Source organism: Lates calcarifer, linkage group LG19 (assembly GCF_001640805.2).
Source record: "Lates calcarifer isolate ASB-BC8 linkage group LG19, TLL_Latcal_v3, whole genome shotgun sequence".
Taxonomy (NCBI): domain Eukaryota; kingdom Metazoa; phylum Chordata; class Actinopteri; family Centropomidae; genus Lates; species Lates calcarifer.
This window is the reverse complement of record NC_066851.1, coordinates 22,604,418-22,632,173: the sequence shown is the minus strand read 5'-3', so window position 1 is coordinate 22,632,173 and position 27,756 is coordinate 22,604,418. Positions and strand designations below refer to the sequence as shown.

At 41.9% G+C, this 27,756-nt stretch overlaps 2 protein-coding genes across 7 annotated transcripts in view; both read right to left on the bottom strand.

The window, feature by feature from the left end:
- The window catches only part of LOC108891404 (nuclear factor 7, brain), a 247,963-nt gene that overhangs the window by 154,372 nt on the left and 65,835 nt on the right, over nt 1–27,756 (bottom strand). The window lies entirely within an intron of this gene.
- The window catches only part of LOC108902040 (transcription factor IIIB 90 kDa subunit), a 123,244-nt gene that overhangs the window by 38,616 nt on the left and 56,872 nt on the right, over nt 1–27,756 (bottom strand). For all 5 annotated transcript variants that reach the window (XM_051078033.1, XM_051078036.1, XM_051078035.1 and 2 more), the window contains exons 8-12: nt 26,285–26,378; nt 26,016–26,142; nt 24,861–24,900; nt 24,173–24,265; nt 21,007–21,321 (exon numbers count right to left, since the gene is read on the bottom strand). In XM_051078033.1, the coding sequence (XP_050933990.1) occupies nt 21,007–21,321; nt 24,173–24,265; nt 24,861–24,900; nt 26,016–26,142; nt 26,285–26,378 (669 nt within the window). The remainder of the gene's footprint in view (nt 1–21,006; nt 21,322–24,172; nt 24,266–24,860; nt 24,901–26,015; nt 26,143–26,284; nt 26,379–27,756) is intronic.

Genomic DNA, 27,756 nt, shown 5'->3' with positions numbered 1-27,756 from the left:
TTGGATGAGAAAGGTTCAGAGAAATGACTTTGATAGAGGAAACAAAAACGTCTTTTACAGGCTTTGACAGTAGAAGAAAACCATCAATGGAAATTCAGCAGCTTTCACTCCAAAGATCCTCTACCCTGATTAGCAGTTGTGGAACAAAGTGCGACTCCTCGCCGGCTGCCTACAGACATCAGATAGTCAATCAAAGCTGCAGAGATGGAAAGAAACGTTTTAAGGAGGCAGCAAGCAGCAGATTTATGGGAGTCGTTTAACTTCTGTCAGCTCTCTGCCTTTGACGCTCTCACAGGAGCCCTCCTTCCTCGAGTTCAAACTCCCAACAGGGCGGCAACTTCAAAGAAGAGCCACCTGAGTCCACAGGCAGGCTTTCCTGCTTCATTAGGGAGAGACAGGTGCACAGAGAGGGAGGGAATACACCCATCCTCAGACAGTGCAGGGTGTGTTCGCTGCACAGCTGAGGTGGTGGAGGTGGTGGAGGGGTGGGGATAATCTAGTCAGTCATTTGAGTTCAGTTCACAGATTGCAGCTTCCTTAAAAAAGAAACCGCTCCAGAGGGAAGAGACAGGTCAGTCGCTATCTGTCGGGCCCAGCCCTCTAAGAACTTCCTCTCCGTGAAGTGCGAGGGTGAGATAAGACGGAGACAAGCCCTGGGAGAGATCTGCAGCTCCGGGAGGCAGAGAGGCAGCGAGACTAAGAGCTGATAACACCGGTCCAACCCCGGAGAGAGGAGGGGAGGGGGGAGCAATTACCGAGTTATTATTCAGCCGTGGCTTTGATATATCTACACTCGCTAATTTGATCAAACCCATAAAAATTGTTCTTGGTGAGCGTGCAGAGGAATCAGCAGACTTTAGGTTCAGAGTTTTACACCGGCCAAGGAAGGTGAGGTTTGTACTTTTAAAGACGAAGCTACAGATGAAACCTGAGTTATACTGCTGTGAGCTCCTTTGCTTTTGTTAGCCAAACTTCTCTGTGCATCGGTGTTAAAGCCTAAATCGAACCGTCTATAAAAACATACACAGATCCTTCAGTGAAACATCTGAACAATAAGAAAACAGCTAAATCTCTTCCTCTTCGTCCTCTACTCATCTGGCAAACAATCAAACTTCATCACAGCAAACATCTAGTGCAGAGTTGAAGTTAAACTGAATTTTAATACAGCCAAACTCACAATTTAGCGTTTTCCTATTTCCATTTCTTTCTCATTTCCTTCTCGGTTCCTCTTTTCCGTTTTTCCAGGTTGATGAGAACAGTTGCAGTACGTGTTCTGGGATTTAAAACATGCTGACCGGGCAGCCTTCGTCATCATTTTAAAAACTTCAGTGGAGTTTTCGCTGCACTGAATCACCAGGCTAACGCTCTGAGATTCATACTCTGGAGACCGACCAGAAAAGGCTCAGTTTCTTGGAGAGGAAAATGCCAACTCAGTGAGGACAGACTCTGAAATCCTCAAAGTTAGAACTCAATATTAAAGACACATTACATTCAGTACTGAGGTTAGATCACCACGGTCACGGTCACTCTGGACCATCGATCCACCTCAAAGTCTTAATGATGCTGATTTCAGAGACGTTAAAGTCAAATGAGACGGCAACACCTTCAGAAAACCAAAAAAAAAATTATCAGAACACCCTCTTACTGCATCGTGGAGACGAGCTGTGCTTAAACTTTGTCTCAAAAAGAAATAATGAAAGACTTTTCATATGGTGAGATGTGAGCTTCCTGGATTCTCAAGATTTAATCATCACAGTCTTTATTGAACGGATAACTTTTTTTCTTTTCATTCAGCGTTCGTTCGTTCTGGCTCATGAACGAAGAGGAAAAACCAACGGAAGAAAATAAAAACCAGCAAATAAAACCAGAATATTTTTCATTTTTCTCCGAGGTGCTGATGAAAACCTCTGAACCGCGGTCGTTGGTGTTGAATTGATCACACCGCTGCACTGTGTCACAACAACACAGGACATTTTCCGCCCTGGTTCTAGAAATAGACAGACAGTAAATCAGCGACAGGTGACGGCTGCACTCAATGATGACGTCTCCTTATTGACAGAAAACCAAACATCTGGCCTTCATCAGAGGGAACAGTCGAAGGCCAAAGTCGTTCTGTGTCATTCTGAATAAAGAGAAATGGATTACATCAGCTCTTCAGGAGAGAGAAAGGAGCCAAGAATTGCAGCACATTTACAAAAACTTCCAAATCCCGCAGGAAAACTGAAACCGCCTCCCTGATGACCCCGTACACGGTGAGAAACTAGTTTTGTCTTCCTGTCCGGGGCTGACAGAAGCCTGAGGTCTTTTGGCAGCAGCTCAGTAACTCAGAGATCCAACCCTGCCTGCATATCAATACAGAAAAAAACAGGATTCCCCAAACATCTTTTCTTTAGCTCCTGCTTTCCTACAGTAAATCCCCCCTGGAACGAACCTCCAACCCCAAACTGAAGGACGGAGAAGGAGAGGAGGAATCTGTCCCACGTGAGAGTGGATTCTGGGGGAATGATTGAAAGTGATTCTGACTGAGATCTGGACCATTAACCCAGATTATCTTTGGTGACAAAATGGTTTTCAAATTCACAGAAACGCCATTAAGCAGCCTGTTAAAGTTTAAACAGTATTTAAAAGGTCAAATTCCACAAAGAATAAAGTCTGGTTTTAAGAAATCTGTCTCTGTGATTCCTGTCTCCCACCATAAACTTTACATTTGACTTTTTTGTTTGTGTGTATTTGTTCAGGATGCACTTTTAAAATGTGAAATCAACAGCCAAGTATTATTTTGACCTAGCGCTAACTAGCGACTGCTAACGTACATAATCTGCTCCCACAACGTTACTAAAAAGGAGAAGCTGCTAAACGCTAATAAGAAAGGAGAGACTAAAGATTTACTTTGCTTCAAAAGTTACAGCAGCATCAACATGTACCAGTTTCTCAGAGGGAACCTGAGGAGGCATCAGACATCAAACTGAACCTATCTGCATGGAGAGATGCCACTGGAGTTAAGTAATTTAGATGAAGTGACCCAGAAGTGTCATTCACATATCTGTCTCCTGTGAAGCTTGTTGAGCTAAAAACAACAACAGAAAATCAATCAGCAGCTCCTCTGACAATCAATTTATCATCTCTGTCACTTTAAAGGAACGTCCTTTAATTTCAGCTCCTGGAATAATGAAGATTTCCTCTGGTAAAAATGGAAATCTGTGGGTTTTCAGGACGTCGCTGTAATAAAACAAAGGATCTAAAGACGTCACCTCGGGCATTTCTCAGTATCTGCTCACACTGGCAACATGATGAATCGATTTAATCAGATCAACTGATCGTGAAAACGATCTTTAGCTGCAGCCTTAGTCTATTAACGCTCGAGCTGCCATCTAATGTTGATGGTGACATTAATGACCTTCACTGTATGTGTTGAAATAACAACTCAAAATTCACTTCAGTCTCCACAGCATCACCCACGACTGGTCATGTCGCCGACCGCAGGCTGCACATGTATTTCACAGAGCTACAACTATTCCTGATTTAAACTCTGTTTCTGCTGGTGTTTTTTCAAGTGGCGTCTTCACTCGCCTTCATCTGGCGTCACAGTGAGGACGCTCATACTTGCTCACAGCGGCGTGTTCAGCAGCAGTCTGAGAAGATGCCAAACTCAATTTCTTTCCAGCGAACATACCGACGGCCCGGAGATAAATCAAGTAAGAAACAGAGGAAGTCCTGATGCTTCTGCGAGGAATGAACCGCCACCGTGCCTCCGAGCTGTAAACTCTATCGCCCTGTTGTCTCCTGGTCCCTCGCAGACAGGTAACCCGATGCCAGACTCTCTACCCCCTCCCCTACTGCCTCACAAATACCCCAAAAATACCCTCCCTCGCCTCCCACACATCGCCGCTGTGTCCCAGGTGGCGGCAGGCCTGTCTGATGTGGTCAGGAGAATAAGATGCTTCACTGCAGAGGCTCTCTAATACCAAAGAAGAAGAAAAAAACAGCACAAAGAAGCTGAGAAAATGTGCCCCGCAGGAACAAACGCTAACAGGTGAAGGAGACGGCCTTTTGAAGCCGCCGGGGGAGGGAGAGAACAAGAGATTTAAAAGAAGGAATGAGGGGGAGGGAGGGGGGAGGAGGGAGAGCTGGTGGGAGAGGGATTGAGCCAAACACTGAAAGTAAGAGATACAGAGATATTAAAGGATAAAGCTGCTGCTGTTCTATAGTTTTCTTAGCGTCCACAAATCCCAGGAAAAGAAGAAGCAAACCAACAGTTTCTCTCTGAACACTTTCTTACTTCCTTACTCAGCCTGAGGATCTAAGTCTGACCACTGTCGACTTTAACAACTGTTACACTGCACTTGTTTTCCAGCTGCAGATTAATCCACATTTGGTGCTGTGGTGATTATTCATGACGTATGTGGGATTGACTCAAAATATGTTCGATGTAGTGAGGGAACATGTCACCAACAGCATATGTTTGGGTTTTAAAGCCTTTTATCAAACTAAAATCCTTTCAAATCCCAAATTAAATCTAATTAGCTCCAGTTTTCACTTTTAACTAAACTGAAGACAGTGCAGTTTAAGTTGCAGCCAGAACCTGGGAGACATGGAGAAAAAAAAACTTGAAATTTCACAAAACTTTTGCAAGAACTCAAGAAAGTTTCTCGGGATCTCACCATCTGATTTTTCTCCTGATAACCTGCAGCTACAACCTGAAACTAAGACGAGCATGAGATGCTCAAGAGATCGTGCAACAAAACAGTCCAGGGTCAAAGGTCATAGCAGCGTTTCAGAGCTTTTAAGCACATCTCATGGTCTACTAAAGACAAGTAAGTGGACCTTTGAGCTTAGTTTGTTTTCAAAGCTCCTGAATGAACTGACAAATATCTGAAGGTCTTCATTCAGAATTACTGTGTTCGGCTGAAAATATAAAAATTAAACACATTAAAGTTTAACTGGGAGGTTTTGACTCGACCATGTGTTCAGGTTATTTTGAACCTGAGTCTCATTTCAGCTGATGAATCCAACGATCAGCGACAGATACTAAGAAGAAGAAGCCAGTACTGTACTTTTCTAACATTTGAGCCAGTGTTGGTTTTGGTTTTATCTGGGTCGAGCTGTTTAACTTTCCTGCACAATGTTAAACTCTTAATGTAAGTGACTTTTCAGTTAATGGGAATTTTGACAACTGAAGTCTTGAAAACACCATCGGGCCATTAAGACAAGCAGGTTTTGGCCTTTTTCCAACAGAATATCACCAGCCTCATCCTCCAGGAGACAGAGAGGAAAAAATAATCAACAGCAGAAGAAAATGCCAAAGAGATTCAGAGAAAACAGCAGTAGCAAAGGGTGAAGAAATAATGAGAAAAGTAGGTAGAGAGAGAAAAAGAGGCTGAGCAGGAAAGATTAAGAGAGAAAGAATGAAGTAGGTAGGCGACTGAAAGACAAAGACTGATGGAGAAAAGCAGCAGGAGAGAAGACATGGAGGAATGAGCAGACAAGAGCTGAGAGAAAAGACAAAGGAGGCAGAAACAAAAGACACAGAAAGTTAAAAAACTGTGAGGATATAAATGGAGAAGACAGTAGGTAAGACACGGAGAGAGAGAGGCTAATACAAAGAGGAGAGGGAGAGAGGTTGAGGCAGACAGATGGAGGAGGGAGAGGGAGAAAAGAGAGAGAAAAGGGAGGCTTAAGAGGAGTTCACTGATCTCCTTCTAATCCTGAGCTGTATTTCATTTCAGCCTGATCTGAGGAGAACGACGGCGACAGAAAAGACGAGGGGAGAGCAGGAATAAAAATGAAAAAAGTCACACTGGCTAAATTAAAAGGAAGCGTCAGTCTGCTGACTCCTCCACACCTCCTGTCCTCTCCCCCTCCCTCCCCCAACTCTCCACCACCTCCTTCCCCTTTCCAAAAAAACAAAGAGTGTGTGTGTGTGTGTGTGTGTGTGTGTGATCTGGAGGATGAATGGGGCTGTGTAGCCCCAGTGCTGCAGGATCACCCATCATCCACACTTCAAACGGAGCCCACATTATCCAGACTCACAGCTCTTGATGTCAGCAACAATCCTGATCCTCTCCTACATACCAAAACCACTCGACCTGCACCGAGCTCGGCCACAGGGCTGCAGGGAGGAGAGGCAGACATGAAGGTGGATATTTTAATTTGTCAGGGCTCCTGGTTTTAAAACGATGACTGAGAAAAAGTGAGATCAGCTGCTGCGAAGAGACAAAATGACTGCAATGCAAATGCAAATGTTTCTGAGGGCAGAACACAATGTTTTAAATCTGATATGTGTGAAAAACACTGGTGTTTCACAGAAACTGCTGTGGAAATTAGAAAGAAAACGAGGTGCTTATTGTTTTTGATGAATCATTTGGTCTATAAAAAGTTAAAAACAGAAATATCTTAAAGGAATAGTTCAACATGTTGGTATAAACGCTTATTTACTTTCTTCCTGAGTGTTATATGAGAACATAGATACCACTCTCATGTCTGTGTGTTGAATACAGAGCTGGAAAACAGGTGGTGATTAGCTTAGCTTAGCATAAACAATGGAAGCAGAGGGAAACTGTTAGCCTCACTCTGGCCAAAGTTAAAAAATAAACACCTCCAGTTTGTTCCGTCTGGACACAAACAGAAAAACAAGAATTTATGGTCTTAGAAGAAGCTACATGTTGGAACTATTTTTTGACAATAACAGATTGTGTATCCTTCCGCCAAGCAGGCTGCTCCCAAGCTAGCCTGGCCAGGATGGTATCAATCTTCTCCTCTCAATCTCAGAAAGAAAGTGAGCATCAAAATGTCCTAAAGTCTTCATATATTTCCTTGAAATTGCTTGTTTTCTTACCAACACTTTAAATGTACAATATATTCATCATCAAATCAAAGTCAGCAAATCCTCAAATTTAAAGTTGAAACAAGCAAATATTTGGTATTTCTACTTGATGAACAGTTTAAATTAAGATTAAATCCACTTTTGTTTTGGTTTAGCTACACGTATACTTTTGGCTTTATAGTATCACACCATCAAAATGTGTTGTTTTGGTCATAAATACAGAATACAGACAATAATAGTCTTTAAATCACCATGATGCTACACAGTTCTCCATTCTGAGGAGGATTAGAAATAACTTGAGTACAGGAGGGAGCCTGTTTGTGGCAGAGTTTATTGGTACAACTTTGAAAAGATGATAAAGTTCTTTGTTTCCAATAAGTTCTCTTCTTTTCTGACAACTACTGTTTCACCACTGCAACACTGCTAAATTATTTTTGGTGCCTTATAAGTCCACGTGGGCTGGGCACTTGCGTGACCCAGTTAACAACAACCACAACAATAGCTGGGTTTAGTGTTATTATTCTCTGTTTGAACAGGATCCTACCAGGAGTGAAGTGACGTGTTTTTCTGCAGCGTTTCTTATACTTTACTGATCCGGGAATTTACCTCCACTTTACTGCTGCGCTCAGGCTAAGCCTTCTCTGCATCAGGTTGTCAGTACAGTGCCTAAAATACCAAAAAAAAAAGCAGCTCCTGGTGTAAAAGTCCTTCCCTGCAGTAGTATGAGGTAATAAGGCTCGGTGCCAGCTCTGCCCCGGAGAAATAACCAGCCAGCCAAGGCAATAAATAGAGTGAGAGATTCTCGCTGACACGGGCGGGCCGGGCGAGCCCATTAAAACGTGACCTCCCCGACCTTGGAGGAGCCCAGACTGAGTGTACGCCCACTCAACCACCTGCTCCTCCTCCTCCTCCTCCCCAGGATACAGAGTGTGGAGCGGGTGGTGTATGTACATATAGGAGCTGGTGGACAGTGAGAATCCTGGAGGCAGGACGGAGCCCACATGGTCTTATCTGACAGCTACACTCATAAATATGTGTTGGATAAAGTCTGATTTACTGTCAACAAATCCAATCCCATTAAAAGCTCCATTGTCCAGAAACTAACCTTCTAAACTAAACCTTCATCACCATGAAAACTCGCTGCCACACGGCTCAGTCACATTTCAACACCTAACAAGACGTTTTTTGTTTTTTTTTAATCCTTTTCTTTTCCTCCAGATCATTCTTCTTAATTTTCTTTGTATATTTTTTAAGTGTTGGTTGACTACAACACAGGTGTTAGCAACTACCTTTAGTCTGCATGTGAGGCGTTCAGGGGACATCTGTGAATTGTAGCTACACTAATTGTAGTTACACTCTCCTCCTCTAAACTGCATGAGTTTCTGCATGGCCACAGGTCACACCACCCACCACCATGAGTAAATTCTCAACCTGTGGGAAACACTGTCAGTGTATTTGTAATTTAGTTAATAAAAGCACATTTAGCTAAATATTTATACAAGACAGAAAATCACATCTGAAGAGCATCATGATGTTTTCAGTTAAACAATATAACAAAACTCTTTTTAAGGTCTGCCGCTGGTTGAAAGCCACATCTGAATCTTGTTTTGTCCGGAGTCAAACTGGACTAAAAACAAGGACTCGCCGACATTACATCACCTTTGTTTCCATTGTTATGAAGCGTCTCAAACCAGCCGTGATGTTTCTTATTTTCCACTCTCTGCCACAATCGTGTGTCCTCTCATAAACAAATGTTTGTATTGAAAGCGACGGGTCTTTTCTACAGTTTTCCATATTTTGAATGAATGTCTTTGATCAAAGAAACGTCCTGTCAATTTGTCCTGCTTCAGTTTTCAGCCTATTTTCCAAAACAGTCTGTAATTTTACATCACAAGAGCAGGATGAATTAATCATCAGCACTGAGTGACTGTACAACGTGAGACTTTCATGAAATGTCTCTTTGATGGATAAGGACGACGCTCTCTGGTCCGGTGCAGCAGTCTCAAAGAATTTGGAGAATGGCGTCATGAAAACAAGAACTGTTTAATGTGTGCATTGTTGTGCATGGGAATCAAACATGTGAAATGTCAGACTGCCGCCACAGGAATGTTTAGCCAAATGTTGCCTTTGCCCCGCTGATGAATCAGCGCTCTGTGTCGTACGTGTCCTGATCCACTCACTCATCTGCATGAAAACATTTACAAACTCTCTGTGGAAGTAATCAGAGCAGGAGACGCCCTCTTTGTGGCAACCTGCTTTTACTGGAGGATCCACTTTTCTTCAAGTTTCTACTTTTATTTCTGCCTCTATTATTGATTTTCTTTGTTTGTTTTTCAGCGGAGTATAAATAGAAACAGAAAATGCCTTACAGTAGAAATGCATTCTGCTTTATTCTAAGCAGTTCTGGATGCAGATATCAGTCTCTCTCTCTGGTGGACTTCATGACTGAACACATTACAGCTGATGTGTTAAATCTTTAAACTTAATCTGCACAACAGTCAAACAGACCTCAGGTCCATTAGCAGCTGCTCTGGAGCTTTCAATCATATCACACAACCTTCCTCATCTTTCCAAAGTCAAGTCACCTAAACAAGAACTACAAGAGCTCAGAAAAAATGAAAGGTGAAGATAGACGATTGTATGACGACTGAGCAAACTCCCTTTTCTGAGGAGGACCATGTGATTTGATTGAAAGCTCTATAAATGGGCCTTGTAGTGAGATCGTTTTTGTTCTGCTGACTGCTGGACTTTTACTTGAAAAGAAAGTGAGTTTGACGGAGAAGAACTTCTGCACAAAAAAGTTTTATCATCAAAGTCCTGAAACCCTTTCAGCCATATTTTCTGGGTCGATGCCTTGCTCAAGGGCTCCTCACAGGCAGGTAGATAGTGAGCAACCAATAAAACCAGTTGTATTCAAGGTAACCACCTGCTTCTCTAACTTCCAGCCTTCTTGCCGCTGCCTCCACCTCAGCTGCTCCGTGTATCGACAACATCAACTTTGATGTAGCTGAACAGCAGAGATGCTGCTTCTTTCCGCTCTGAGCAAAAGTGCACTTTGAAAACTTCAGAATAAATGTAATTTGAATTGACCCAAGTCTGCGGAAGTGTGTCAAGAACTCATATCACTGTAAATTATATTCATTTCCACCCTGGATATGAAGATCCAGTGTTAAGACTAAGAGTCTCTACTTCCTGTTTTGTGGAGATTCTTCCCGTAACATCACTCACGTTGCCTTTAAAGACCCTGAACTGTTTGGTAATCACCGTCTGGTAACTCTGTCTCAGACACTTTGTGTCCTTGTTTGAGTTTGTCGTCGTTGACAGAAGCAGGATTTAATTTTCTCTGCTTGAGAGCAGATAAATGTCTGTTTTCAGCTTAATCAGACACTTCTTCACTGGATTTTAAAGATGCTAGTTCAGTGGTAAATGGACTGTTTTGATCTTTATGCTAGAAATCACATTCACACACACATTCATCGTGGGCAGTTGGGGGTTCAATATTTTGCCCCAGGACTCTAACACAGGGACTGGAGGAGACTGGATCGAACCAGCAACCCTCCAGTTGGTGGACGACCTGAGCGAGTCAACTCTTCATACTTTTCTGAACATTTTAATCCGAAACACTCCGTGACCAGGGACAGTGAAGTCTGCTGTGACGTAACAGCCAGAGGCGAGCGGTTTCCTGCCTTCGCCTGCCTGCTAAACGGTAGCTGTCATCTCCCGTCAGGCTGGCGGCGGCAGACGAGACGGCTTCCCTTTCCCTCCTCGGGCCAGAAGACGCACATCATCTCCAATCACAGCTGGCTGCTGTGACGGGCCGCTGCAGCCATCTCACCAGAGAGGCTGACTGCTAACTGCTACTCACACACACACACACACGACAGCCTGATTTCATATTCCACACCACACTGCTGCTGCTGCTGAGGTGGCTTAGCTCGTACTGACTCATTGAAAGTGTACGACTGGTCGTCCGTGGAGAGCAGTGTGAGCCTGAAATAAACATTAGCCCCTTCTTCTTCTTCTTCTTCTTCTTCTTCTTCTGTTCCTGCTGTGTATCGGTGACGGTCCCCGGCGCTGTCATCGCCTCTCTGTCTGCCTGCCATCCATTTCTGTTGCTCCCCTCCTCTGAGAGGTCACGTCCATCCAGCCATATGTCCGTCAAGCTCTACTGTACCGCCTCAGGCACAGTAAACACCACCCCCACCCCCACCCTCACAGGCCTGCCCAGCTGTCCCAGCAGCAGACAGGAAATGAGCAGGACGAGCGAATGGATAAGTTTGTGAATGGATTAGCTGCATGAATTAGTAATAAGTTATTATTAATTAAAAGGACAATACACTTGGTTTCTACTGGTGACAGCCACAGGTTTGAAACTGTTGTTGATTGAACACGAGCAGTAAATCAAATATTTATTTGACAGGTGCTGAGATTCGTGAATTTCCACTCAGCCCCCCCCCAACCACACACAAACACATACTGTACTATACTTGTAAGGACCTTCACTGATAGTGTAGAAAGTAACATAATTGCACTGCACCAACATTATTGAAAAGTCAAAATAAAAATTGGAATATCTTCATTTTTACAAAAATACAAACTATAATTCCTACAACTATTGTGCATGTTTTGTTTTTTTAATTTGATGAGGATATACTGTAACTTAGCAGAAACGATCAACAGGAAAATAATCACCAACTATTCTGATACTTGATTATTTGTTTTAGTCATTTTTCAAGCAAAAAATTTGACATATTCTCGAGTTCCAGCTTCTCAAACTGCTGAATTTTTGTCATGTATAATAACATTGTAATAAACTGAGTATACTATACTTGTTGGACACTTGAATCTTGGCCATCTTGGATGAAGCTGTGATTGTTTTCACTGTCTTTTTGACATTTCATACACGTCTTTCAATCAGGGAGGGTGCAGCTCTAATAATTAGATAATAATTGGACATATTTTACGTTGTGGTTTTTGTTGCCTTAGCTGAATATTTTTTCAAACAGATGAACTATTCAAAAGGTTAGTTACTCATCTAGTCAACCATAACAAACCAACATCCTTCAATCAGCTAAATAAACCATTTAATCAACTTAACTAACAAGACAACTAGAGAGTCTCTTAGAGACTCCTTGAGACGTGATGCCTTCTCTAGTCTCCAACCTAAACTTCATTTTTAACCTGTTTGGTTTTGAAGCAAACTGTTGATATCACCTTGGTGTATTTGTCACATTTGAACATGAGTGACTGGTATCTAAAGATGTGTTGGTGCCAAAGCAAAGAAAGCAAATGACAAGTCCCTCAGATAAACAGATAAATGTGTGTAACTCAGCTTTTCTAGCAACCTCCTGCTTCACTGTTTTTTACAGTTACACACATTCACAACTAAGATCTGTCCTTCACAAGTCATTTGGTCACAGATTCATTCCTCAACTGTTAATGTCCTTCAAAAAAAAATGAGAAGAAATTAAGCAAATGGGGTGAGAAATTATTTTTTTCCAAGTGAAGTTTCCTTTGTTTCAGGAATCTTTCTAAAACAGGAGAGCAGATAAGCAACTGTTGCTCTAAATTGTAGGAAATTATTTCATAAAGAAAGAAACTGGTGAACAATCAATTTAGTCTTCCTGTGTTTTGATGAAATGTGGTTTTAAGACTCATTCACAGACAAAAGGACTTGATAAGATGGACATCCCTCGATCCGAGGTGGAGGCACAAACCAGTGACCTCCCGGTTTGAAGAGCTGTCTCTCTCCTAATTCGCATACCAAAAAGACAAAACAAAGAAGCTTGCAGAGCTTCTTTCTCCTTCAGATCTGACTGCTGAGGAGGTAAAGTGTGGTGCTGCTGAAACAGAAGATGACACTTTGCATTTTCTTTCATCCCTGAACGACTCCTCTGTGGACTGAGAGAGGTGAGACAGATGCTGCTCATTTAAAAGACTATAATTGACTCAGCAGAGCTGCTGTCAGAGCACAGATCTGTCAGAGAGCTTCTGCCACGCCCCGAAATGCCGAGAGCTGCGATTTACCACAGTAATTGCTGTTAGCGAGGAGGATGGATGGTAGAAAATGTTTCTGGACAACAACTTCTCGTCTGGTGAGCAATGTCCCTTTCCATAAACGCAGCCTAACACCTGTAAAATAGCTTCAAAAATGGGGCGTGAAACCGAGTTAGATCTTAAAAATGAAATGGATTCTTCAAAGAGCAAAAAGGCCCTGCTGAAATCTAGAGTTTCACACACTTCACAAACACTCTTTTCCCAGACGTTTTCAGGCAATAAAAACGGCAGAGTGGTTTGACAAGAGCTGGGGAGCTGTGCTCACTGAGGTAGTTAAGGTCAGGGCAAACGACATTGATTGAACTAAGTGCTCCACTGAAAACAGTGTGCCTCAATCAATGCTGCCTCTAATGGTGCGGGCCTGAGCTCCCCGAAGACCTCGGCTATAGACGAATGTGACAAAGTCATCCTGAGGTGCTGGAGTCACGTTCCTTCTGCCGGCGGGCCGCTGGCCGCCACGGCTGCTCTGAGCTCTGAGTCTGTCCTCGGATAGAACAAGTTAATGAAAATGCCATTACTCAGACAGGCCGTCGATGACGGAGTGGAGTAAAACGGGGCGAAAGATAGAAAAGAGTTTAACTGGGAAACCACAGCTGTCACTGATTCAGCGACAACAGGGTTTCTAGAACGGATTCACACGGTTCATAATCTCAGGTTTCAAAATTTTAATCTTCTGCTGATACATCAGCCCTAACTTTATTTATGACTTTTACTGAATAGGAACAAAATTATTTGTTCCATTAATAAATAATTAAGTAATCATTGAGCTGTGTTTGGGCAAACAGACAGAAAGATTGAACATTCTCGTGGGAGTCAATAAGACAAGAGAAGTACTATTGAATTGCTAGAAGGGAAATTAGTGGTAGTAATGGTTAATCATTTTGGACCAATGGATAGAAAAGAGAAATATTTAAGTTAGCCTGTCGCAAATTATTAATTTACTTCAAACTAGAGTGTTTTAGAGAGCTCTCCTATACCCTGTTTTTTGTCTGGTGTTCACAGAGTATAAAATCCTGTCTAAAAACAAGAAAGGAGATTTAACTGATCAAGATCAAAGGTCTGTAGCCATGGTAGTAGCTTCCTGAGGTTGTACCACAGCAATGCTTTGAGCTGAATGCATGCTAACAATTTAGCTCTTTAGCACTAAACACATTACGATATCTGTGGATGATGGGAATGTCATTAGTTTTCCAGTGTTTTCCAGTATTATGGAGCTAGATGAAACGTTAGGCAATCACTATAATTCATCCTGGAGGGAACATGAATGTCTGAACCAAATTTCAGAGCAATCCATCCACTAGTTATTGTGATATTTCCAACAAAAATAAAAAATGTCAATGTGCTCATGGCACTAGATGTCAGGTGAAATATCATAAAAGTCATCAAGATTCATCCTCTGGGGAACATGATTGTCTGAATCAAATTTCATGGCAATCAATTCACTAGTTCTCAAGATATTTCGATGAAAAAACCAAAAATGTCAACCTGCTCATGGTATTAGATGTCAGGAGGAATATCATAAAAGTCATCAGGTTTCATCCTCTGGGGAACATGAATGTCTAAACCTAATTTCAGAGCAACCCATCCACTAGTTACCATAATATTTCAATAAAAAACAAAAATGTCAATGTGCTTGTGACATTAGACATTGGGAGGAATGTCATTAAAAGTTATTAGGATTCATCCTCTGGGGAACATGAATTCATCAATCCATCAAACAGCATATTTTTGTCAGGACCAAAGCGGTGGGCCGACAAAACAGCAAACAGCAGTTCAACTGTTTCTTCCGTAGAAGGTCTCTACCACACAATCAGCAGTTCACTGTCCCTTTCTCCAAGTTTTCATCTTCACTTTTGATTATCAGAAGAATTTATTTACGCTGTAATCTGCTGTGATTATTGTCTTCTTGCAGCAGCAATCACAGCAAGACTTTTTTGGATGATTGCAACATAAAATCTGAGTGAATAAAATCTGTTGAAAGTCACAAACTGAAAATAAGTATCCATACTGGTAAATAAACAATTAGAACTGAGTTTAAAGCTTTCGGTTTTCTTTTTGATTTGTTTTCTTTCTTGTTCTCTTTTCCTGAGAGAATCCAAAATGACACCCTCTCTCACTTCCTCGAGTGCCCTGCCCTCCACTAACAATGTCCACACACACATACACACTCCAGCGTACAGATGAAAGGCTTAGCCCTAATGACAAGGTACCCTGTCCACTTAATACTTCAAAGATTGAGCTTCGGGAGGGCCAAGATACCCCCTCCTCCTGCCCCTCCCTACATCCACCACAATTAGCCGAAGCATGAACCAAACCAGGACCAGCCTGAATCCACAGATCCTACATCTGCATCCAACTTCCAAACAGAAACAGAGAGGCAGGAAAACGCTCGCTGTGGACGTGGAGATGGACATAAACCAGCACACAAACACTCACATGTGTCCTTCTCTGCACACAACAAATAAACAGAGCAGAAAGCACGGGTAAATACCCAACTTGCACATAAATTGTCCGTTTCAACCAAACAAACTAAAAAACTAAAGAACTGAGTCATGAAGCCGAAGTTCTTTGAGGGCAATTGTTTTTCTTTTCATTGAATCTCAGTAACATCACAATTACTCCAATTAGTCTAATTACAGAGACTCGAAGCACAACCGGTTGCCTTCAGACAGCGTGTGACAGCAAACATGGAGGAGGTTAAATTCATTCTGCTATTCTGTTTTTTGTTTTTTACTGTTGAAATGTTTGAATTCAACAGGGAAAGGAGATATGTGGAGGTAGAGGAGGAGACTGGAAACATCACAAAGGCAAAACATCAAAAAATAAACTTTTTAAATGTGAAAATGTGGAAATTGTGAGCAGAAATATGGAGTGAAGATTCAGTAACCAACAGCTTTGAGCCCAAATCTAATACAACAGCTCATAAATTAAAATATATTTGGCGCATCAGTCATTCTAAGACCTTTTTAACAATGCACCACTCAGAATACAACTTTGTACCTTTTCCACAGTCAAAGAATGTTGGCAAGACAGACCTACAATCACTTATCAAGCATGTGAATTTATTAGCATTAATGATACATTTCTATCAGTATTCCCCAACTATGTATAACATTAGTCCTTATTACTTGGCAGAAAATTAATGGATGGATCAGCCAATCATAAAAGAGTAAAAAATTTGTTGACTATATTGAGTCTTCGTTGAAACTGATTCTACTCAATGCTTTAAGACTTAAAAACCTGAGCTGTAGCAGAAATTGTAGGTATGACAGTGGGACACAGATAAAACTACTGCGACAGACTTCACTATGATCTGCTTTAATGTACATCAACAATACGGTGGTGTAGTATAGGCTGCCTTCCATTTTTTGGCACTTCAGACTTCTACTCCACAATTCAGAGAGGAATATCGCACTTTTTTACTCCGCTACATTTATTTGACAGCTGATGTCACTTAACCGAGATATTTTAATCTAGAAAATGAGAATAAAAAGTAATTTTATACATTAAATTTAACCCCAAACAAAGCACTAAAAATTAGCGATGATTTATTTCACAGGTTCTGTTATTTCTGAGTAATTTTATAGGAGTTTCCTGGAAAGTTGAAGGAAAGGAAACGTTTAAATCATAAGACTGACATTAGAGTATAATAACACCAACAAGTCATTGGAATTAATTAATGGGAAGAGTGCTAATTGAACAGTGTGTCCATTTTCTAGATAATTATAGCATCAAGCTCTTTCAAGGAACCTTCAGATGAATAACTACAGCAACAAAATACTACTTACACTCTTAAAGGGTCCATTTTTCTCTGTGGAGTACTTTTATTCCAGATAAGTTAAGTATATTTTGTTTATAATACTTTTACTTAAGTGACATTTTCAATGCAGGACTTCAGTGTGGTGTTGCCACTTTAATCAAGTGCAGAGATTTCTTTAAAGAACTGTCTTGAGATCAAAAAGTCTAGACCATAATGGCTGCACAGTGATGTTACACAAACCAACACACACACACACACAGCAGAGGCAGAATAAAGAGAAGACACACACACACACACACTCGAGGGAATGAATGGCTCCCCTCTGATCATACAGCTCCCCTGGTGAGATCAGCCTCCGGTCCCTCTGGCCGACAATCAAACCCTTCAATCACGGCGATTTTTCATTTTTAATGGAGATTTTTTGTCATTCATGGCCGCAAACGACGAGCCTCATGATACATCGACTCAGAGTGATGACTCAAAGTAACGTCAGTCTCTAACAAAAACCAATTTTAAAAAAGGAAGACACTTTTATAATTAACATAAGAGCCCATGATTCAGAGAGCTGTGATTCATTGCAGTTTGGTAATTGTGGCTCTTGTCACTCTTAACCTCGTCCCTGTCGTGTATCCTCGTGATGATATGAGGTCGGTGGCGTCACTCAGGACATTTGCAGCAGGTTAATGGGTGGTTTGACCTGAGCTGGTGTTTCAGGGAGACAGGTTTTTACAGAGACCTTCATGGCGACCAGGAAAATTTCAGATTTGCATTTATGTATTTGACTTAATAACCTGATGTAATATGGTTACTTAAGACCCTGTTTACGCCTGGTATTAGCATGAATACTGACCACCAAGACACACTGTGATCTGATCACTCAAACCACTCACCGAGGTGGTCTGGGACACATTCAACATTCAAATCAATGCAGGATGTGGTGGTTGTTTTGGTGACGGCACGCTGAACTACACTTGGAAACAGACGTACGAAATCAGATCCATCCTCTAGCAGAGGTGATGCAGGCAGTAGGCGATGTGTTTCAGCCGTTCACTTGTATTCAGATCACCCGAACAATGTAAAACAGCTGTTCAATAGTAAAAAAAATCTCCTTTCCTAACCACTTTTCCTCGATGGAAAACATCATGAGGTCAAGGAAAGACGCGAAGGAAAACCGATTACACTAGATGTTTTTGTCTAAACAACTTTTGTTAACTTTGTTAAGTAGAAAAAGTTATATATTTTTTTAGAGGGGGAAGTTGTGTTGTGTCGACATGTTCGTGGATCTGCTGAGGTGTAACTACGACGGTGTGTCGCTTTAAACGCTGCTGCTGCTGCAAGGAATTATGGGACCATATTATCTCCTTTCCTTTGGTAAAGGAAGGTTCAGTGTCTCCTCTGCTAAAAGAGATAAGATAGGAAGCACTGAAGCTCCTTCCCCTAACATTTAGAAAGCTGGACCGGCTCTGATCATGGCTGCCACTGAGATACTTCATATTTCACTCATTTAGGAACCTTCCTGAGCAAAAAAGACTTTTCGACCACAGCCCAGGTCTAAACAGGGTCTGAGTGTCCAAAATCAAAGTGGATGTCTTTTACCATTTAGCTGTTAACAGACACTTCTCAAAAGGGACCATAAAAGGATCATAAAATCCATCTTATGAACCTTTTTAAGCCTCAGAGGTGTTTCACAGGAGGCTAAAAGCAAACTGAAAACAACATGCTTCAATTAGAGACGAGAAAACTGCACAGATCTAATAGTTATTACCATCATCATCGTCCTCTATTTGGTTAGGTGTAGTAAAGAAAATGAAGACAGAATGGCCTTCCCAGTCGATAATGTGCATATTCACAGCTTGATTTTAGGTTGAACATCAGCTAAACCGAGCAAAGTTTACTTTCTTTAACTTACTTCCACACAGTGACATGAACGTCATCCACTTGCACTCGCTCTTTTAGTGTTGTTTTGGGAAACGTGTGTGAAAATTCTCTGTGAGAAAACGCTTCTAAGAGGCCCGGGACACAAAAGGGCTTTAGCTGGGATTCAAACCTGTGACCTTTAAGTTGCAGGATGTTCTCCAAACACTTAGCCACCACCACCATCACCCCCACTTCTCTCACAACATCCATCAAAACACACTTCACCTGCCACCCCTGGCCCTCTCGTGACTCCCCCATCCTCCCACTCAGAGCCATAAAAACACAGGTTTCCTCAACAGGACAGATGTAGCTGCATGGCACCATTACCTCACATCCATCAACGCCTCTGCACACCCAGATAAGGAGGATGGAGGCGGGGGGGGGCTTACGCAGAACATCCTACTAGTGTAATTAGGTAATTATAGGCAACACATGATGGATCCCTGTAGATGTTTTATTTTTGCAACTGTTAATAAGTCACATTGACAGAGGGTGTGATCACTCCTACAGTTTGTTTTCCTTCTTTTGTGTTGTTTTTCATCTTAGCTGCAGCGGAAACGCTCAGTCTGCTTCTGTCTTTGGTTCATTTCACGTCTCCTGACTGAGTTTGAACACGAGCTTCAGTCGCTCGGACTTAAAGAGTTTGTCTGTCGTTTGTATGTTTAGAAAAATGTTTCACTGCTCACAAATCCCAAGACAGCACCAAAAACCAACACTGAATCAATCATAGTAGCAAAGCCTGATTATCTTGTTCACCATGAACACACACTGTCATTTACTTTGACTCCATCCTGCTGCCTCAAATACTCACTAGAGCACAGAAAACAGTCCCCAACAAATGCACCGTTCCCTCCTGTTTGAGTAATGTTTGCTAACAGCTGCAGTGTCCAGCTGGTTTAGGAAATTCCATTTGTGACCTGAGCCACAGACAGAATAGTTAAATCAGAAAGTACTGAGGAACAGGCCTAACATATTTGTTAACACAGAATGACCTTAGCATCCGGCAGGGTTTTCTTTTTGTTAATTCTTTGACCTTATCAGATTAAAAGTGTAAAGTCAGACAGGAAATGTGGAAAGTGGGGTGAGGGGTATAACATGCAATAAAAGCCCCCAGCTGGAATCACAGAGAGGGGAGTTAAGGTTACGAGGATGGCCTTAAAAGGCTCATCTATTAAAAATACATTTGGTGATTTGTCATTTTATGTGCGTTTTGTTATTTTAGTCATACGTGCTCTTTTTTCCTGTGGTCATGCGAGGATCCATATGACGTGATGTTCAACATCAGAGGGTGTTTCTGAGGCTCAGTGAGGATGTCAGTGTACAGTCTCCACACACAAATAAGAACAACTACGCTACAACTGCAGCTGTCCATGTGTGCCTCCAGCGAACACAAAGGAAAAGCATCAGTGCAGGAAGTTGTGACCTTACAGGCACGATAAACTGCGACGCTGTCGGGCGTCAACACCTGTTTCTTTACAGAGACTAATTGTTTGCTCACAGTGTGTTTACATTTCAAGCCCTGAACTAGTCATCATTTGTCTGTCTGCTGATCAAATGCACCTTCTCCTCAGGTTTGTGCGAACGTTATCGGCTTGGTGCAGTATTTACTTCACCTGAGCTCAGACAGTAGGATTCAGCCTCTCCTTAGAGACATGCTTGATGTGAATGAGTCGCCAATAAATGCAGCAACGTGCAGCTTTTTGGCACAAATCCACCTCCCAGCAGGCCGCGAGGGTTCAGAAATTTGGCGAACATGTCTCCTGAACGCCTCCCACACATTCCCTTCATGTCTGTGGTGCACAAGAAGAGTAAAATATAATAAGGGATGACAAATTTCTCACACGGCTCAGCCAATTTCATTCTGGAGCAAAGTTAATTATGACAATTAAACCTGAGAGAGCATTCTTTAACTTGATTATGGGTTATTATGGTGATACAGCAGGTACCAGACACAGTCGAGGATGAACAGTATCACAGCAGCATCCATAATCAGGTCATCCCTCGAGGGAAACGCTGCCGTTATAAAGACATTTGCTAAATCAAACAATATAATACCTGACATGTTCTCTTAAAGGCACCAGATTCTTCAAATTGTTTGGCTCCAGCTACTGTTTGTATAGTCAAGTTTTATTAAATACACCCTCCTCATCTGCCTGGATCCCACTGATGACACATCAAAATGCAAAACAGGGAAAGTATTTCAAGGCACGAACAGATGACGTCCAAGAAAACAAATCTAAAAACAACGCACAGGGAGGAACTTCAGAGCTATTCCTCACCAACAAATGAGATTATTATGCCTCAGAAATCTGCAATCTGTGACCAAACCAAGAAAACCTCCAATCTACTTAATCTAATTCCTGGTAATGTGACACCAAATCGGATTGTTCTGCATAAAAAAGAAAAGTCAAGCATCCAGTAATGACTTTAAAAACCAGGGTGCACTCACCGTTCTCCTTCTCCTCTCCCATGCAGCTGTTGAGGGACTCGGAGAGGCCCAGAGTGGCTGCCGACGGCATCGTACCCAGGATGGACTCCAGCGACGGGCCCTTTCGCTTTGGAACGTCCTCCTCCTGCTCCTCTTCCTCCTCTTCCTCCTCTGTTCTCCTCTGCTCCAGTTTTATCAGGGCCTCCAGCGTGAGCTCTTCGATGTCTTTGCCGAAGTGCTTGGCCACAGCCTGAAGCTCATCCTCGTCTTCTGGTTCCTCATCATCTGCCACTTTGGACGACGTGGAGAGGATGTCGTCGTCGTCATTTTCACAGTCTGGGAGAGAGAGAGACAGATTGATGCCGAGTTAATGTGGTGTTTAATTTATCCCTTTAAGGAAATTATTGTTTTGTTTGCAGCCACATAGGCAGGGACACCAGAGGCCACGATCACCTACATATTACCAACTCATCTCCAAGTCAAACTTGAAAATAAGTTGAAAAAACTTGGAAAAAAAAACAAGTTTCAATCCAGCTCATCTACAAACACAGAGACTGAGCTGCCCTCAATTTACCTCTAATATTAAAATACTGATTAAAACAGACAGGTTACATCATCTGAACAAAAACGGTTTAATTTAACAAGTTCTCATTTAGCTCAGGAACTAGTACAGCCCCCCAAAAGCCCTAAAAGGTCCCGGAACTCACCATGAACAAACATTATAAACATTTAATCGTCTATTAAGCTGTAAAAGTTTGAAAATGATAGTCCAACTGTTTCCACTCACTGAGTGATTCAGCAGAAAGTTTGAGGAAAAGAATTTTTGTCTGTCAAAATGGCGACGTCTGAGCTCTTCCTTCAACTTGGGGAAAAGGTAAAAGTCTGAGAGAATCAGCTGAACAAGGCGAATGTATGGAAACAGATTTGCACTTTACTTTTACGTTTTCAAGGACTTTCCCGTTTAATCTAAGCGTATACAAGTGATCAAGGTTTGTTTTTAATTAATCAGCTAATTGTTTAGTGTATAAAGTGTCAGAATGCAGTGAAAAATTTGCAGTAACTGAAAAGGTCACTGGTTTAATTTCTACTGAGTCACCAGGGACGTGAACACGAAATGCACTTAATGAAAAACGTCCTTGTACGAACCAGAATGCATAAATTCAAAATGACTATTAATGCATTTTGTCTCACCTTCACAGTGTTATATCTCATTATACAGTTCAAGGGCACCTCAGCATTCCCCATGGATTAATATGTGTTACACTACAGTCAGGTGGTGCAATTAGTTATTCATAACTGTATATGATAATTATAGTTTTATAATTAAACACATTTCAGAATAACCACTGTAATTACAAATAGTTTATATACAATTCCACAAGTGCAGTAAAATTATTTTGTTTCCCACATCACTGAGAATAGAAATGGTGATTAATAATTACATCCACATTAAATAATTGGGCCCATAATTTTGGCCGTCCTCTCGCTAGCTAATTAAAACGAGTCCTTTAATCGTCCTCACACAGAATTTCAGCCCAGAAGTCAGAAAAACAACTTGTGATCAGTCTGAGAAGAAACGAAATGCCATCAGATCTGAAAGCATCGCAGCAGCTGGAAGAGCAGCATGCCTGAAATCAATGAGACGACCCCCCCACCACCACCACCCCCACTGTGTGAAAACGGGGGGGTACGACAAGTGTGTGTGATGTGTGTGTGTGTGAGTGTGTGTGAGAGAGACAAAGACAGAGAGCCAGAGATAAAGAGCCAAAGGTAGAAACAGATAAGACAAAGAGGGACAGGGAGTGTGGTCTGATGTGTGTTATTTTCCATGGGTGGGCGTCAGTGAGTGTGTGTGTGTGTGTGTGTGTGTGTGTGTGTGTGTGTGTGTGTGTCAAATGAACAAACACAACACAAGCAGAAGCTCAGGCTTCTCATCCAGTCTGACTGATTGACACAGGTGACAAATAAAAACATCATCTCACGTTAACGTTCCAACAGCTGGCTGCAAAATTAGAGTTTCCTAAAAAGACCACTGAGCCAAATGAAGCTGATTACACGCTCATCACACACCAGAAAACTAAACTGTGCGATAAGAAGCTGAGAGACAACTTTTCTATTCTTACATCATAACCAGTAGTTACGCAAACATTTGACCTGATGGTGGCGCCACCAGAAAAGCCCGTCTTAACTAAGGCACTGAAAACAAACTTTTAAGACCAGGTTCCAGAGTGTAATCTTGTGAAAACTGTGACGACACCGCCCTACCTCACACATTACAACAACAATGGCGGACTATCAGCAAGTTACATCGCCCTCTACTGGCCTGGCATGCATACTCCTGCGTTTACATCAGTGTGCACAAAGAACACGGTCACGCTGTTGTCGTGTGAGCGCAGAACTTCTAAAGCAAAAACTTTTTTTCCTTTTTAGCAAAACTGTTGTCATGTGAACAGGGCCGGCATTAAAGGACCAGTGTGTAGGATTCAGTGACCTCTACTGGTGAGAACGCAGATTGCAACTAGCGAGCACCCGTCACCTTAAACCTGCCTTTCACGGGAACATCCTAGAGTTTACGGTGGCTGCGAGATAACAAGTGAAGAGGTTTGTTTCCGTAGCTGATATTTGTTTACACATTGTATTTAGTTGTTTGTCTGTAAACTACTTCTTCCTCATCATCTGTATTCAAACTGTGTCAACACTAAAACACAAAAGGTGTTTGGTTTGTCTGTTCTGGGCTACTGTAGAAACATGGCTGGACTCCATGGAAGAGAACGAAAACTCAATGATTATTAGTTTTAGGTGATTACACGTGAATAAAAACTGAACTTATGTACATTATATTCGATATCTACACAGATCCATCTAAACGTCAAACACTGGTTCTTTAAAAGTTTTTATCTTGTGGCCACTTTGGGACATTTTAGACTCGTCGGGCTCAGCTTTACATCTGCAGACTGAGCTCAACTTTCATCTGTTTGAAGCCGAGTAGACAAAGAATTCAGGTCCACTGGCTCCAATCCCTGATATTCTATCCATGTGTATAATACACAACCCTCCATAAACTAAATGTGCATTCTAACATTGCTGAATATTCCTTACTACCAGTGTGTGTGTGGGGATCGAACACGTGAGCTTCAGTTTACAGGCCGGCCTCTGACATTGCTCATTCAGCCGTTCTGCTCCGTACCTTCTTTAGCGTAAGCAGCGTAGACTCCTCTCAGTTTGGGTCTGCTGCTCTGAAGCTCTGCATCGATTTCATCCTCGTAGCCATGAATTTCTTCTGTTGAAGATAAAACAAAAAACCAATGAAAACCAGCCGAGATTTATTCCAGGATCAACATTGTTATACAGTATGTGACACTGAGAAGGAGAAAATCAGATGCAGTAACTTTTTCATGTCTGCTAAAATGAACGTGTATGATACATGCAGGGAAAATAAATTACACCTCTGGTGCTTTTTAAGTTCTTGGTCGTCACAGGCTGTTCTTCTGAAACTTAGCAAACCCTTTAAATTACATTTCCCTCAGCTCCATAATTACAATATAATATGTTAGTATTGTATCATAACGTACGGTTAATTACATGCTGTGCAGAAAATAAATCATTTTAAAAAGAACAGGGAGCCGTTTCCTCTCTATGAGCTGCAGCGTTTCAGGTTTTTCATTTAACCACATCCAACACTGAGCTGCATTTAGTCAAGGTCGGCCAAACGGCAGCCACATCGAAGAAAACAAGAAAGTGCAACGAGGCTTTGTCTCTGCCTGGGATTTGAATCTGGGTCAAAGGTAATAGCAAACTGAAAAGAAAAGCAAGTGGCTCGAGAGTCGAGACGTCTTTGATGGGATGGCAAACAGACACGAGTATCTCATTCATACCTTCAACGTCCTCCATCTTTTTCTTCAGCTCCATCTCCAGCTAGAGGGAGGAAGAAAAAGGGAAGAGAAGCTGAACAGAACAACAGAAGCCTTTTTCCAAATTCAACAGCGACTACAGGGTGAAGTGATTAATGAGTAAAACATCTCAGAATAAAAGAACATTATAACACAGGGATGGAGGGAGGTTGACAGCAGCTGCCTTTGCTCTCAGAGTGACTTTTTCCTACAAGTACAAAACACCAAGTGTGAGTTTGATTTGATGCTGCTGGTGTGAAACACAGCTGAAGTCCAGGACTAAATGACTGACAACACATAAGTACGTTTTCCCTTCACTGTAAAAGTAAAAACAGTTTAAACCTTATTCTGCTCTTTTCTGCTGTAACATGAGACAATATCGGCTGAGAATCTTTTAAAAGAGAGGTAAATGTTTGATTTGTAGGGATTTACCTCTCCTAGCTTAGCAACAAAATCCTCAACGCAAGATTCAGCTTGTTTCTGAAGCTTTCAACAGCCTGTGGCCTTTAATCAGTGGATAATTTACCAATCTGACGACTAAAACTGACACTTTATCGCACGAAAAACAACTAAACTCCATCTGATGTGACTGAAAGCTCCAGCATCTCAGTTTCTTGAAGCTTTTCTTGTATTGCGTGATAGTGGAAGCCACGTGGATACAAATCAAAACTGACATGGATTGAATGAAATAAATGCATAATTTCCATGCTTTAAAATCATCTTTTGCCATTTGTCACTACATAAAACATATTCAGGTCAATAAATCTGCCTTATGCAACCAAAAATTCCAGAGAATATTTAAAGTCTAAACCTATTTCATGCCTAGAATCAACTGTTTAAATCAGCGACAGTCTCAGTTCAAGCTGGTTAATATTTAAATGACTGTGCTTAACCTTTTCAATCACAGCTCTCTGAAGTTATGAAACAAAGCCCACCTGCTATGCTTCTGTAAAGGCTGAAAATGTACAGAACAGTGATCTTAGACAGTTTTATTTTAAAGGTTAATATGCGTCGTTAATTATTGGAGAAAGCCCGAGGGTTGCACATAACCACCGAGAAAATCTAAGGGAAAATTTTAATCTGTTCAGGGAAGGCAGGTGTTCACAGGCTCCTGTCTACGTAACATGGACGTGTCCGTACCTGACGGGCTTTTTGCTTCTTCAGTCCAGCTGTATAGCAAGGCGGGTCGCACTCCTGGTCCAGATCCATCTTCATGAACTCCTCGATGGTCAGCTGACTGGTGGGCGTGTCCTCAAACTCTATGAGTCTGATGCAGGAGAGGGTGCAGGGGGACGGGGGACATTAAGGCAAGATCATAAAACTGAGTCTCTGCAACTGATAATTAAGAACAGAGCATTTTCAACGGAGGAATATCCGAGTCAAAAACATCTAAAACTTTAACCTCCCACCTTTTTCTGAGCGTGGTCTCACACACTTTCACGACGCTGACGATTTCTTTGATGGTGCGGCGAAAGTCGTGCATACGAGCGGCGACGAGAAGAGCTGGAAACAGAAGAGAAAAACAACACAATGCGATAAGTTTGATGCTCCGTCCCTACACATTATTCACAACTCAACCTGAGTCAGCCCTAAAACCACAACAGCACACAGTCCACACAACAAAAAACACAGAATACAGAGGATTTAAGATTCTATATGTGTCTTATATTGAGCCTATACACACTTAATGATAGAACAAATATACACATATATCATCAAGACTCCGACAGAGACAACAACGTGACTCAAAACTCTGATATTATGTTTGGTATTTAAGTGTTTCTGTATGAACACCTTAAAGACTGGAGGACAGAGCCGAGAGGACGGGGGCACCTCAGCCTGCGGATCCAACAGTCCGCCCCCACACGAAAACAGTTTTCAAAAAGGAGTAACAGCAACACTAATATTATGCAATGAATTGCAGCGCGAGCCTTGAAGGGGAACAGTTATATAACCGTCATTAGAGTTGCCTCGCTCAAGAGCCTGTTAAAAGATAGATGCATGCTTCTGCTTCTACATGCACACTTCTAACAGCCTTTAGGACTGAAGTGGTGGCTTTTAGCTCCGCTGAGGACTTTCTCAAACATTTCAGCACCATTACCTTGAAACAACATCACTGTGAAGTTGCTGGTTTTCCTTTCTTAGTGCAGAGTTAACTTTGAAACTTCATTACTTTACATTCACGACCTCTTAGTCCTTGAACTCCCTGAAAGTAACTGATGATGAAATTCTCTTCCTCCACCCTAACGAACGTCTTGCAGATGCATGTTTCTGGTTTGTCAACAGAGATATTTGCATCATATTTGGGAACAAACTTTTCCGTCTTCCATCTGAGCGCATCCTTCTCAATGATTTATGATAAGCAATTAATTATTCAGGCAATGCAGCAGAGGAACAGAGAAAGCCGAAAATTGAAACCGTGAGTGTAAACACGGAGGGAGCAGAGGAAGCCGGTGATTCGATTTCAGGACGTCTTAGCTGGTAATGCGTCAAAGCCGAGCATATTCAGGTTGACACCGGCAGAGAGAAGAGCTTCGAGCTCAGCTGTTTCTCATAAACTGCACCACAACACTCAGACGACGAGGATGATGGGCAGGGTGGGATATCAACGCCAGACAAACCGTGATAAGTTCAGGCAGGTGCTGGCAGGTTTTCCTCACTCACAGGTCTCTGTGGTTGATAACCAACAAACAGCAAAAGGCTCAAATGTGTTTGGAAAACTTGGCTGGCTACAAAAACTGTCAGAGATGGAAGGGAACGTCAGGATCCAGCAGCCACTTTCTGTTCATAGTGTCATAAACCCGACTCCTCCTATAGGAAGAGTCAGCTATAGATTAAAACAACTGGAACCACCAAGGACAGCTTTTAATTTTACCTGGTA